Raw genomic sequence first — 12,714 nt, forward strand, 5'->3', positions numbered from 1 at the left:
CACTATTTGACAAGTGGACATCTCGTTTATTTGCAGCTCGAGATAAGGATAGAGATATGCATCTTCAGAGTGCAGTGCTTCCTAACAAAATTTGAGATCTAATGTAAGCATTTCTGTAGACTTTCATCACAAACTGGGATTTTTTCCATTCCCCCATAGAGGGAGCCCAAGCAACTGCCATAGATAAAACACCTACCTGGCTGTCTGAAGTTAGGTCAGTCAGATGTTTTCACTTCAATTTCAACTTGAGTAGTTTTTTACAGATGGAATTGTTGTAGTGTGGAACCACTTCTATTATTTTCCTTCAGGTGTGTCTGTCTGTACTGAATTCAGATTTCTGTTTAAATTCTCCTATAAGCTCTGTGTACTTTCAGGACTGTGGAGAGTGTGGTAAATCTCAACTGTACAAAAATGTCCTTTCTCAAAAAACAACCACTTGTATACCTGTTGGTGGATATGGTCCCACTGGATGAAAAATTGTACATGTGGAGCTTCTTTTTTTGAGAAACGTTTCCATCCCAGTTTTTACTTTAAAGTGGCCAAACTATGTAGCCCATAAGCAGAGTGTGCAAGGATGGTTTTTAAAAAGTTTTAAAATGTTAAGCTTGCAAAAATTAGGTGTTTCAGATTAACCTGACCAAAAATGCTGTTAAAATTTTAAGTGCTGAAAACACATTCAGAAAAGTTTAACTCTTTTGCTGTACAAGCATAAAGCACCTGGTTTTCCTCTTCAGAGTTTAAGTATTCGATAGCTAGCAGGAGCCTCCCAAGAGAAATCTTCTCTTGCAAGGAATTGATAATTGCAGGCATTTTAAGAGATGCAGTGGAAACCCATTCTTTGTGGAGTTACAGGAACCCAGATGGAGAACAGAAGCTAAACAAAGTCGAAAAAAGATCTCTCCTTTTATAGAAGGACAGTCAGAGAAAAATTATATATGGCGTAGCAAGGAGTTGGAAGTGTATCTTCAGTTATGAGCTGTATTCTAAAAGTTATTTTGGACCTTTGAGAATTGTTCATTCTGTAATTCTTTTATGTCAAACTTGCACCACTTATATAACCCATTCTGCTGGAAGATTTCACTGCTTTTGGAATCCAGAATTCTAATTGGACATGAAAATACATGCGAAGGCACAAGCATGTGGTGTCTCAAAATTTTTATTCCATGTCCTTTAGTATTCGAGCTTGTATATTTTTTGAGCTAAAATTTTCATACCAAACAACTTGTTTTTAAGTCAATCTGGTCTAGATACACTATTGCAAATATGTGCTAGGTACTTGTTACATTGATGAGCAGTACAAGTGAAGTGTGACTGTTCCTACTAAAAATGTGTCAATTGCTAAGGTCTATCTGGGAGCTAGCCATTAGGTAAAAGAGCGTGCACACTGTGGTTTGTAATCTTGCTTTTTGCCTTGATATCAGTACTCAAGTATATAAGTGTATTTTTATTACCTTACCAATTCAGTATGTTGAAATTCTTACAGCCACCACACTGAATTCAGTTGTTACTGCTTATATGGCTTTTCATGTAACTTGGTGTAAAGAGGCATTGGCACAGATCTCTGATCTTTCATTATTTTTACTCTCCGAGTTAATCTGTCTCACTCTGAAATAAGCAAAATATAGCTTCGGGTCACCTGATTTCTGTCACATGTCACAGTCAGTTTGTTTACTTTCATTGCATGGGTCCCATCTGAAGATGAACTCCTGTTGACAAGTTTTAAATTAGAATTAAAGTATTGCTTTCTCCATAAATCTGTTCTGAGTTGTTACTGAAGTGAGAGCTTGAAGATCTGTTGCTTTCAGCTTGATTGATTTATGACAGCACTGGTTGCCATGCAACAATTCATTTGTGTTTCGTGCTAAGATAGGGCAATATTCTCCTTTGTACATGGTTCTGTGGAAGATGAGTTTCAATTGCTGCTGGGGAGGAAGCGTTTGCCAGCGCTGCAGCACGCAGCAGTGTGGATGGAGGTACACATGTCGCTTCATTAGTAGCAGCGCCACGAGCTCATCAGTAAGCAGCGCTGACAGACACGTGTGTTTGCCAGTCAGGCCTTGCAAACGGGCTGTGCTGCTGCTCCTCGAGTCTCACCAGCCTGGTGGTTCTTTGGGTGTTTTTCTAGTTTAATTTCATGAAGTGCTAATATTGAGCCTTACTGAGATATCTTCTTGCTAAATCATTTATTCTTCCTCTTGCTGCTTCTACCTCAGATTCCCACGCACTGTGTTGCCCTAGGAAGCAATTGCATAGCAAAAGGTAATGACTCCAGGACTGCTTTGCCGTGCAGCTATTTCTTAATGGTTAGATTGGAGGTACAGTGGAGGTGTGAACTAGCTGTGTGGAGAAAAGAACACAGTTCATAATGCTTTTTATGGAGGAGTACCTCCTACATTTGTTTATTTGTTTTGTAATGTGAAGAAAAGAGAATTACATTTGCATAATCTTAGCATGTGTTTGCATTAACTATAGGTGTGGAAGAAAATATTCAAGAAGTAGTTGGGCACATCACAGAAGGTGTCTGCAGGCCTCTAAAGGTGAAGTATTTTGTTTTCCTTAGCATTCTAAATACAAAAGCTGTTCTGTCATGTTTTTTCAGAACTTGTGCTCCCATCTCTTCAGTGTATTTTCATTGCCCTTGGTTAAGAATTAGATTGTTGACTTCTGAAGGATTTTTTCTCAAATTAAAGATTCCTTTGTTCATAGATGTTTATAATAGTCATATATATAAACCACTCAATAGTCTGGTTTATAATAGTCATATAAGGAGGGATACTAGGATGCTAAATTTGAGTCTTGATTCTGGTTTACTTTTCCTATGTTGAGGAGTACTGATGTATAAAATTACAGCTTTGTGGTAAGTGTATGCGAATAGCTGTAGTGGTGGTAGTAGTCAAATGAAAAATCCATGTAATTTACTAACATGTTTTTCATAGTGATCATTATGCTTAGGGAAGAGTGTACAGGTTGTGTAGTTGCACCATACTTCTGTAGGATAGTGTCCTTGCCTGTTTGTGAATATACTAAGGACTTACTGAGCCATAACTTCTTTGTATATAATAGATTTCAACAGATGTTTACTTGCATGAACATGTCAAATTGATATAAACTATTGATATTCACAACGTATCCTTCAGGAGGGAAGTGAACATATCTGCTCTAGTGTGAAAAGCCAGTTCCTTTTGTGGTTTGTGGGGGTTTTTTTGGGTTTGTTTTAATAACTCCTGCTCTTGTATTTTAAAGACACCATGAAAAATTGTTTCCTAATTACCATCTTTATGTTACCTCAGTTTTTTGTATTTGTCACATCTTTCTATACTTGTCTTTTTTTCAGACTACAGCCTTAGTAAGTTTAGGGGACACATGTGATAGAAATCATTAATGATGATCCATCAAATGATTGCCTGACTTGTCTATTGTATGTGCTTCACTTAAGCACTGAAGTAATCAAAGTGATGAAGCTGATACCAATTATTGCTTGACTGTGCAGTGTATAAATCCAGGTGGTTTTAAAGCAAAAGCTACTCTGCCTCAATATGATTATAATAAATTTCTCTTAGGTTTCTGTAACTATAACAACCGTATCCACTTGACAAATACTCAGTTTCAAATGTGAACAGCTAGTTTTTGGATACTGCACATAAGTTTGTGATAAGAAAAGGATAAGGTCTGGAGAGAGGTAAAATTCAAAAAAGTGCCATTTAGAAAGTCAGAGAATTACAGAAGAATTGAGATTAGAAAGGGCATCTGGAGGTCACTTGGTCCAAACTCCCAAGTGAGACTGGACCACCTAGAGCTGGTTACCCAGGATTGTGTCCTGGTGACTTTTAAATACTTCAAGGATGGAGGCTCCACAGCCTCGCTGGGCAGCATATGCCGGTGCTCAGCCACCTACCTGCACAGTAAAATAAAAAGTGTTCCCAGATGTTCAGACAGAATCTCTTGTATTTCAGTTTTGTGCCTGTTGCTACAGATTTATGATCATTCTTCACAACCTTTTTGTTTTTGATCTGTTGGAAGACGCCTGTCCTAATAGGACAGTCACCACAGCTTTGTTTTTTTGGAAGATATTTCCAAACTTTCTGTACTCTTGAATCAGTTCTGTTAATACTGAATGCTGATGTTTGAGTTCAGTATTTCTGTGCATTCCAGCAAAGTAATTAGGAATGAAACTCCTGTGTAAGTCAGAGGAAGTTTTGGTGTTGATCTGAGTGCTTGTGATTTTTATAGTTAAATACACAGTAACTTTAATTTCAGTTGCCAAACTCTTTACACTTACATGCTTGTAGTCTCTTTAGAAATAATCTCCTGAAATATTGTTGTTGGTTAGTTACTGTGCTAGTAAAAAAAAATTCTAAAAGAACAATTAAAGACTTCCCATTGTATTCTGTATTTTAATAGAATGCAACTTACATTAATTCACTGACAGTCTAGACTTTCCAGTAAAAAGTATGAAACACTTATTGTTTCCTGACGGGAAAGGAAAAAAAAAAAGTAGAAAAAATCCTGCCTGAGAAGCCCCCAAGCAGAAGAGCCTTGAGACAATGCATAATAGGTAATTAGATAATTACAAGCTACCATGTTCAGAGGAACAACAGTAACTGATTCAGTTTGGAGGAATCTTTTCTACGATATATTGTAGAATGGTTATGCTTACATGCAGTCTAAATTGCCCACATTTCTTACTGATAGTTGATTTGTGTTTTAGGCACCTAAGTGACTCTTGAATACTCCCTAGTGGTAAATCTTAGCACAGGCCTCTCATTTCAGTTGGAGGTAGGAGAATCCTAAAAAACATTTAAATTAAACTCCTCAGCTTTTCCATAACATTTAAGATGAGTTCAAAGCAAAATGTCTTTGATGCCCTATGTGGACTGCAGGTAGTCTTTTATAGTCAGCTAAGAACAGGACGTACAGGACTGAAAAATAGTAAGAGTTCTGAATCCAAAGCTTCCCCAAACAGATTAGGTTGTATCACTTGCAAATTTTGGCTCTCCAGTGCAGTGAAAACTTCTATATGGGAAGCAGCAGTTCTTCTTTTCCCAATTTGTCTTTTTAGTTTTTATTTTTCTCTTGTGATCCTAAAATTTTATTTTTTCCCTTTTCTTCTGACTGTTCTCTTATTCACTTTTTAATTATTTTATTTACTTTCAGTTACTCCTTTTTTTTTTTAAATGTGTTGTTTTCCCTCTTTTTCCCCTGCCTGCCTTATTCTCTTTTGCTGTACAGCTAGAATGTACTCAGTATTCATGCCCACAGGTAACACTGGAGACATATATTTGTATATAGACCTCTGTATATACAAACACATTGAAGAGCAAAGTTCACCTTTGTGTTGAAATAAACTTCGTGCATTAAATATTGTGAATAAGAGTTAAAAAGTATTATTTGCTGTGGGGCTGTGAATTAGGTGCAAACTGAAAGGATTGAGAAAGCATAATCTTAGTTGGTTCTCCCTCCAGCTGGCTCTAAGAAGGGACTGCAGCACATTGTGTTCTATTGAACAGCAAATAACTTGGTAGAGTGGGTGGTGGCTGCTGATTTGTGTGTAGCCCTTTCACACTCAGGCACGTGGGAGAGCAGTGCAGGGATAAGTCACTGTCTACTCTGCTTCATAAGTGCACTAAGATTGACCCTGGAGCAGTTTTTTTTGACTGGATTGAGACTGTGTGTACCAAGGAGACAAATAAAATAAGACATCAGCTGTCCAACTGTAAAGACACTCAGCACCATTTTGTTGTGTAGCCAGCATATCCTGGTTGAGATGAACAATCAACATGGCTGGTTATCAGTTATAAATATTTTTAACTAAATACTGGTAGGAGATATATATGCTCTCCTTTCAGGGAAGAATTTATTCATCCAGGTAAAATTTGTTTCTTGGGCAAAATACCTAATATTTTTGTGTTCTGAATTTCTGCACGATGGTAGAAATCTACTGCTGTAGTTTAATGATTCTGCAGCATTGCAGCCGTTCAGTGCTGGGGAAGACTCCACAGTATGTATTGGTATTAATCCATAAAATTATCTCAATATTTTTAAATTTCCAATAATATCTGAAGTCTGTAGGGACTGTAGGATTTTTGGAATGGTTTTTGCATTTGTAGTTTTTTTAAGTGTGCATATACCTTTATGTTTTCTGCCCAGATGCTTTGCAGCCCAGAAGCACTTCAGTTCAAGCCAAATATTAAAGTTAACTGGACATTCTCTTTTAAAATTTATTTGTGATTGAATTTATTTTTCAAAAATCAGAGGTATATTGGCTATAAAGTCATAGATGGCTGACTTTCAGAATTTGTGACCTGAAGGATTGTTTGTATTTGTTCATGCTACAGGTTAGAATTGAGCAGGTGATTGTTGCCGAGCCAGGAGCAGTTTTACTGTACAAGATTTCTAATTTGCTCAAGTTCTACCACCATACAATCAGGTATGCAAAATTACAAAGTATGGTAAAAATGCCTTTTTCCCCTAATTGTATATGTAAGAACAAATCTGCTAGGAAGAGTACTTCTGTTGCTTAGTTGTTGCTCTGCACTATGACATCAAGTAGAAACATATGGAATAATAAGCAGAAACCATTTACCCATTGCCATTCCTCAGTTCATATCCAAACTGCTTTGGAATACAGCATAAATCTGGCACAATAACTGTTTCTTCATTGTTCTGTGTAGATTCAAATAGTATACAAAAAAACTCTCCACAACATTTCATATGACAAAGTCAAGTCCCCTTTGAGAAAATGTTACTAAATAAAATTTCTTCAGATTTTTGGGATTTTTTTGGGTTTGTTTGTTTTTTGTTGTTGTTTTTGTTTTGTTTTAAATAGTTGTGTTTTGATAACTTTTTTTCCCTAATTATGCACTCTCTTATCTCACTGTTGAAGATGCACTGATCACCTTCCAACCTCTTAGAGACCACTAGGAATACAGGAACTGGGGGAAAGCCAGAGCTGCTAATTTATATATCATTTATATGTTGTGGCATATGCTGTAGTTCATGTTGGTGAGAAAGAGCAGTAGGAGAAAAATCTCCCTCCACAGCCCTGGACTGAACTGCTGAGAATTTGAAGCATTAATATTACTAGTTGAGCTTCTCTATCTGAAAATACTTCAGATGTTGGGCAGACTGGGATAAGTGATTCTTGGGCACCTCCCAGCTTATTTAAATTCCTCAACTGTGGTGGCAGGACTATTGTAGAAGACATGTAATGCCTATTCTTAATTTTATTGTACAAAAATCCTGGAATATTTTGGTCTTGTTTTTCTGTCTCCAAAATTAGCATTTCCCCATGGTTATGAAGCTTGGTGCAATTGAAAATATGATGTTAAAATGAAAGATCTTAGTCAGTCTTATCTGTTGGTTTCTGTCTTGTTAACAGCGCAATGTTTAAAGACCACTGAAGTACCTTCTACTAGCTGAATAATTTCCTCTGCGTAGGGAAGGTGCACCTTACTAATAAAAGGAAAAATCAGTTTGAAAAATGATCTATTAAACACAAGATTGCAGTCTGAAAATTGAGATAGAGGTTTAGTCCTATTATGAACCAATGAATTTTCACTGACACTTTGGGACTTAAAAGTGCAATTCCTATAGCCAGAGGTAGGGTATATCTGTGAGAGGAGCATAGTCCTGTAGAGCCATTTAAGGGTTATGTGGTGTCTGGGCTAAGTGTGATAGTTTAACACTCAGAATAGCAAGGTATTAATTCTTACAGTTTTGGGGTTACCCAGCATCCCAGTGCAGAAATGAGAGAGGTAATGCTATCCCTAACAGGCAGTATGATAGAATATTGTTAACCCTTTTTGTTATGTAATTTGTTTTTGATAACAGAAGTAGATTTATTGCATAAGAAAGCAAAAATCTGGTAAATTTTAGTACTCTACAAAAAAGTGTGCAAGTTTGATAGCCTGTGTTTAGTATTTGCTTAATGACATACTTGATGATGCTTGTTCTTACAGTCAGCTTATCTCTTAGCCTCTCTGGAGAATTGTTCCTTGTAATTATTTGTTCTAAATTTTAAACTTTGAAAATAATATTTTTTAAAATTATATTTAAGTATCTGACTATCATGTTGTTTCCCCTTTAGATTCATTAAATAGTTTTAATTTTTTTTTCAGTGGTATTGTAGGAAACAATGCAGCCACACTGTTGACAACAATTGAAGAAATGCATTTGTTGAGCAAGAAAATATTCTTTAATAGCCTGAGTCTTCATGCAAGTAAACTAATGGACAAGGTTTGCTTTAAAATTGTACATCTTTCATGTTTCAAAACATGCTTGCATTTCCCTTTTGTCTAGTAAGATTACTAGGTAAATAGCTGGTTTATATGTCAGCTTTTCCTAAAGTTGAAGTCTTGTATTTTCAATATTTTAGTCATAGAACTACATTACAAACTTGCTGTTTATATTTTAATTCTAATAATGGTGGAGGTTTTGTAGATAAGTGTCTAAAATCCTGTGGTTAGCAACATTCTTTGGCAGAACAGTTTACATATTTTTAAAATTTACAAGAAGAAACAAAGGTAGGAAATTTTCTTAAGTGCAATAGAGCAAAGTCAGGCGATTGAGCTGTATCATTTGTATTAATGCATCATCAGATTACTAGTTAATTGTGCATCATTCCTCTTTTGAAGTTTCAAGGTATATCCCAAAATTATAAGCTATGTAAAAAAAAAAATTGGCTTTTCTGTCTATTATAAAAGTAGTTTTACCACATGAAGATTGCTGTAACATTTGTAAATGCATTTCTTAATTATTTAACCTACAAAAAAATGGAAAAAAACCACTTCATTTTCCAGAAACTATTCTTTGTGCAGACTTGTAATTTGGTGGCCACTCAGTTAGGTTTTCTGAGTTTTGTCAGTATTGTTCTGTGATTCCAAATGAGTTTTCTCATTCAGCAGAGTCTGTCTGGTCCTAATTTCCTGTCTTTCTGCAGGAGATGGGGAATGACTTTCTCAAAGAAGCAGTTGTTCCTCCTCTTCTCTCCCAGATACCCCAGTGACCCCTTTCAGTGGTTTCATTTGTTCATTGGTTATTCCTTAGCTGCTATCACCCACAGTCCAATACTGCTAAAGTCCTCTTAATGCATTGTTGCTGTTGGGTATTTCCATTTGAATGCAGGATCATATAGTTCCTTTGCTATTTATGCTTCTTCAAGGATCAGCTAAAGCTGTTGCTAAAGCATGCAATGGACAAGGACAACATAAATTTACCAAAAAACATTTTATTTCCTAATATGTAAGCTAGAATAAAGTTGTGTAAATTTTCCATATATGAAAAGAAATCAGTGATGGACCATAGCAAAAATGTGTGACTGCTCTTTGCTTACAAAGTGCTTAACAAAAAAAATTCTTGGCTTGAAAACATCTCTTTATTCATCTCTTTTTTATTTATTTATCCTGTTGAGTATTACATCTATACTTAATTAAGATCCAGCATGATTTTTCTACTTGTGTAACTCACAGTCTGTGAGGGGTTGTTTTGGGTGATACACTGTTTTCAGCTTGGAAATGTGTAGAAATCAGAAGAAGGATGATAAAGGAATTATGATCCCCTAGTCAATAGTGTGTGTTCTTTCTGTTGTCACTGTGAGAAGGTTGTGTATTCCTCTTTGCCCTTCTAGTTCCCCTTCCCTCAGCCCCCAGTCTGGATGTAACTGGTTCTAGATGCTGTCATTGTTTTATAAAGTAGTCAAATTTGCTTTTACTGGCCCTAAATGAAGGCAGTGATTGCCCTGCCACCTTCAGTGGTGTTTTATTACAAGTAATGAATGACATACCGAGCCTACCATGTAATGGGGAAAGATCATAATATTGCTCTTTCTCAGAAACACATTTATAAATCAAATGTGAAATGTCGACAATATTACATTGCCTATGTGCCCTATGAAGATCTTTCCTCAGAATATAATTGAGGTCAAAAGCTTAAAGAGATTTAGAGGACTGTTGGGTAACAAAGGCTTCCACAATTATTTATTAATCTGTTCATAAATGTGAGGTTAAATGTGAGGTAAATCTATGTCTGAGAAGAAATCTTCCTGTTCTAATGTGTAGTTCTTGTAACTGAGCTTTTGATAGTCCTCCGTAGCACCTCATATTATTACCCTTTGTGAGTGGATTACTGAATTGATAGAATGATGTCTTATCTCTTCATGACTGAAATTAGTTTTTCTTCATAAAAAGTACAAAATTTATAGGCTGATTGCACTTAGAGAAACATTATTTTCCATGTGATAAAGATGTTTCTTTTATCATAAATTTAATTCTCTTGTTACTTAGTTTTTTGTGTTAGTGTACAGATAAGCAGGTTTTATGCCTTTTCATTTGTCTTTGTAAATTTAATAGTGAATGTCACAATGCCTTTACATTTTGAGGAAACTGAAGGTTGCTTTTTACCGTGCTTGTTTTAATGCGTGTTCAGACCAAAATTGTGTATATGTATTAGGATTTTCTTCACATCCCAGCCTTTTTCCAGCTTCTTGCCAATTATGAATGTAATGCAATTGCTTCCAGATTTTTTTTTTAATTTCAGAGAAGATTACCCCCTGGAAGACAGACCTTTTGTGCTTACATAGGCAGTTACAAAAGCTTCATTGCTGTTCGTGTTGTGCAGCTAGAGAATATTCGCTGGGAAAATCAGTAAATTATTTTTCACTCGAACAGTCTGGGAATTATGGTTTCTTACTTCAATTTAGATTATGCATTTTAAGGCATTGATAAGCCTGTTTCAAAGAATAACAATTGCCCAATACTTTGATTAAAATATGATCCTTAAGATAATTTGAATAATTTTGGAAATACATTAAAATGCAAATAGAATATTCTGAAGCAAAAGTACTTCTATTTCTATATGTTTAAGTTCCTCTTCTGTTTAGATTATTGGAAAATGGTGAATAGCCTGTCAAGTAGACAATTTAAACAGTAATATTTCCTCAATGTCATCTGTTGTTGCTGATAATTCTCTTTTTTAATATCTACATTGTATCTAGTAGTTGATAGACCAGAATATGATTTAAGCAAATCTTTCACTTAAGTATAGCTAGTTGGGAACATTTTTTAGACAAAGCAGGTTTCATTAAATATGCTAACTCCTCAAGATTCCAGCCTTAGAATGCAGACAAATGACAGGGTGGTAATTGGATGTCCTCATCGCCACAGACAATTTAATTCCCTAGATTATTGATTATCCTGAGTTGAGCATTGTCTTCAGTCTGCCTGGGATTTAATTTCTAAAGCACAGTGGGAAACTGAGACTTCAGGCTGTTCTTTCTAGGACAAGAAAATAGCTTCCTCTTCACATCTATTTTTGAGAAGAGTCCCATATTACATAAGGAGTGTCACTAGTGTGGAGGTGTATGGAAGCTTTTAGGCAGTCTTAGATCAGGATTTTCTCTCTTGGTTGTCAAGCCATCGGTGTAAATGATAGAGGGAAATCCCTGGTTACTTCAGAATACTTACTGGTTTGCCCAGAAGCACTTTGCTATGAACTTTTTTTTCATTACATAAGAAAATCTCAAGCATCCTGGTAGGAATCTGAAAATAAAATAGTCAGCAGCTCTAAACTTCAAACTGTTTGTTCTGAGAAAGCTTTTTTTATGGTGTTCTCATTCTGGCTTCTCAGGTAACTCTGTTTGAGCTGAAATCCCTGTGACAGAAATATTCAGCAGACTACTGGAAAGCAGATCCATTGTTATCAAAGAAATGCAGTGCACAAGGGAGTCTCTTTGGTTCTGACACTTCTTGGAACCTGTCACAAAGATTGGTAACAGTTGTTGCAAAGCCTCTTTTTTTTTTAGGGTTTAAAGTGCCATTCATGGCTTTCAGATTCTCAGGCTGCTGTAGAGCTCATTTTTGACATCCTACAGAAGCTGTGCATCACCAGCCTCCTCCTGTGTCACTGAAGGTTTGGTGCATCAGCTCACTGCAGATGCTGTCTCTCCTTTGCCTTAGTGGCTCTTACCCTTCAGAGCCAGTGATGGGCATTCTTGCCAGTAGTTTCTAGTTCTGGTAGCAATTGATTTGTTCTGGTTCTTGGTTGAACTAGAATGGTTTTTTGCCAGTATTGGGGTCCTTATGCTGAAAAATTGTGTCTGTATTTGTTACTTTTTAGCTTTTTTGGACCCAGCCATGGGTCTACCAAGAGTGCTAGTAAAGTGGATCAGAATTTTCATTAAAGTCCTTATGTATCCTTTTCCATGTTTCTTATCACTCTGTGCTTATAAAACAAATGTATAGGAATTCAGGATTCTGCTTGTGTTACTTGTTGTCTGATTCTAAGAACAGCCCATTACAGATGACCTCTTTACAGATTATAAATCCAGGAGAAAACAGTGAATGAAAATAATCATCAGAATGACAGAAACTGTTCCAGTGAAACTGGAAGTAAAGTTCAGAGTACCTAATGGAGTGGACTGGATGGACTGCTCTTGCAGTCCCCTCAGTATGGGAGTTATTTAATATCATGAATCCATTGGTGAGGCATTTTAACAAGTGTGTTAGACCAACTGATGTCAGCATGTTTTATTGGACCACCTGTTAAATTAGGAGAGTGGGAATTTTCAAACCCACATGTCCTTCCTTTGGTTTAGCTAGTGTTCCAGAACAATTATTAAAGGAAAGAATAATTGCAAACATTTAATAAAATGGAATGAGAATTATCAGAAGGGCAGTAATGAAGATTGTGCCAAACTCCAGTCATCTGCTGTCTGAGCTG

General features: G+C 36.1%; 1 protein-coding gene across 2 annotated transcripts in view; it reads left to right on the forward strand.

The window, feature by feature from the left end:
* COG6 (component of oligomeric golgi complex 6) overlaps positions 1–12,714 on the forward strand; it is a 54,487-nt gene that overhangs the window by 24,693 nt on the left and 17,080 nt on the right. For both annotated transcript variants that reach the window (XM_054271623.1, XM_054271624.1), the window contains exons 11-13: positions 2,473–2,537; positions 6,336–6,427; positions 8,118–8,235. In XM_054271623.1, coding sequence (XP_054127598.1) covers positions 2,473–2,537; positions 6,336–6,427; positions 8,118–8,235 — 275 coding nt within the window. The remainder of the gene's footprint in view (positions 1–2,472; positions 2,538–6,335; positions 6,428–8,117; positions 8,236–12,714) is intronic.

Source organism: Melozone crissalis, unplaced genomic scaffold (genome assembly GCF_028551555.1).
Source record: "Melozone crissalis strain CALT ecotype California unplaced genomic scaffold, PUWL_Pcris_2 ptg000013l_1, whole genome shotgun sequence".
Classification (NCBI taxonomy): Eukaryota; Metazoa; Chordata; class Aves; order Passeriformes; family Passerellidae; genus Melozone; species Melozone crissalis.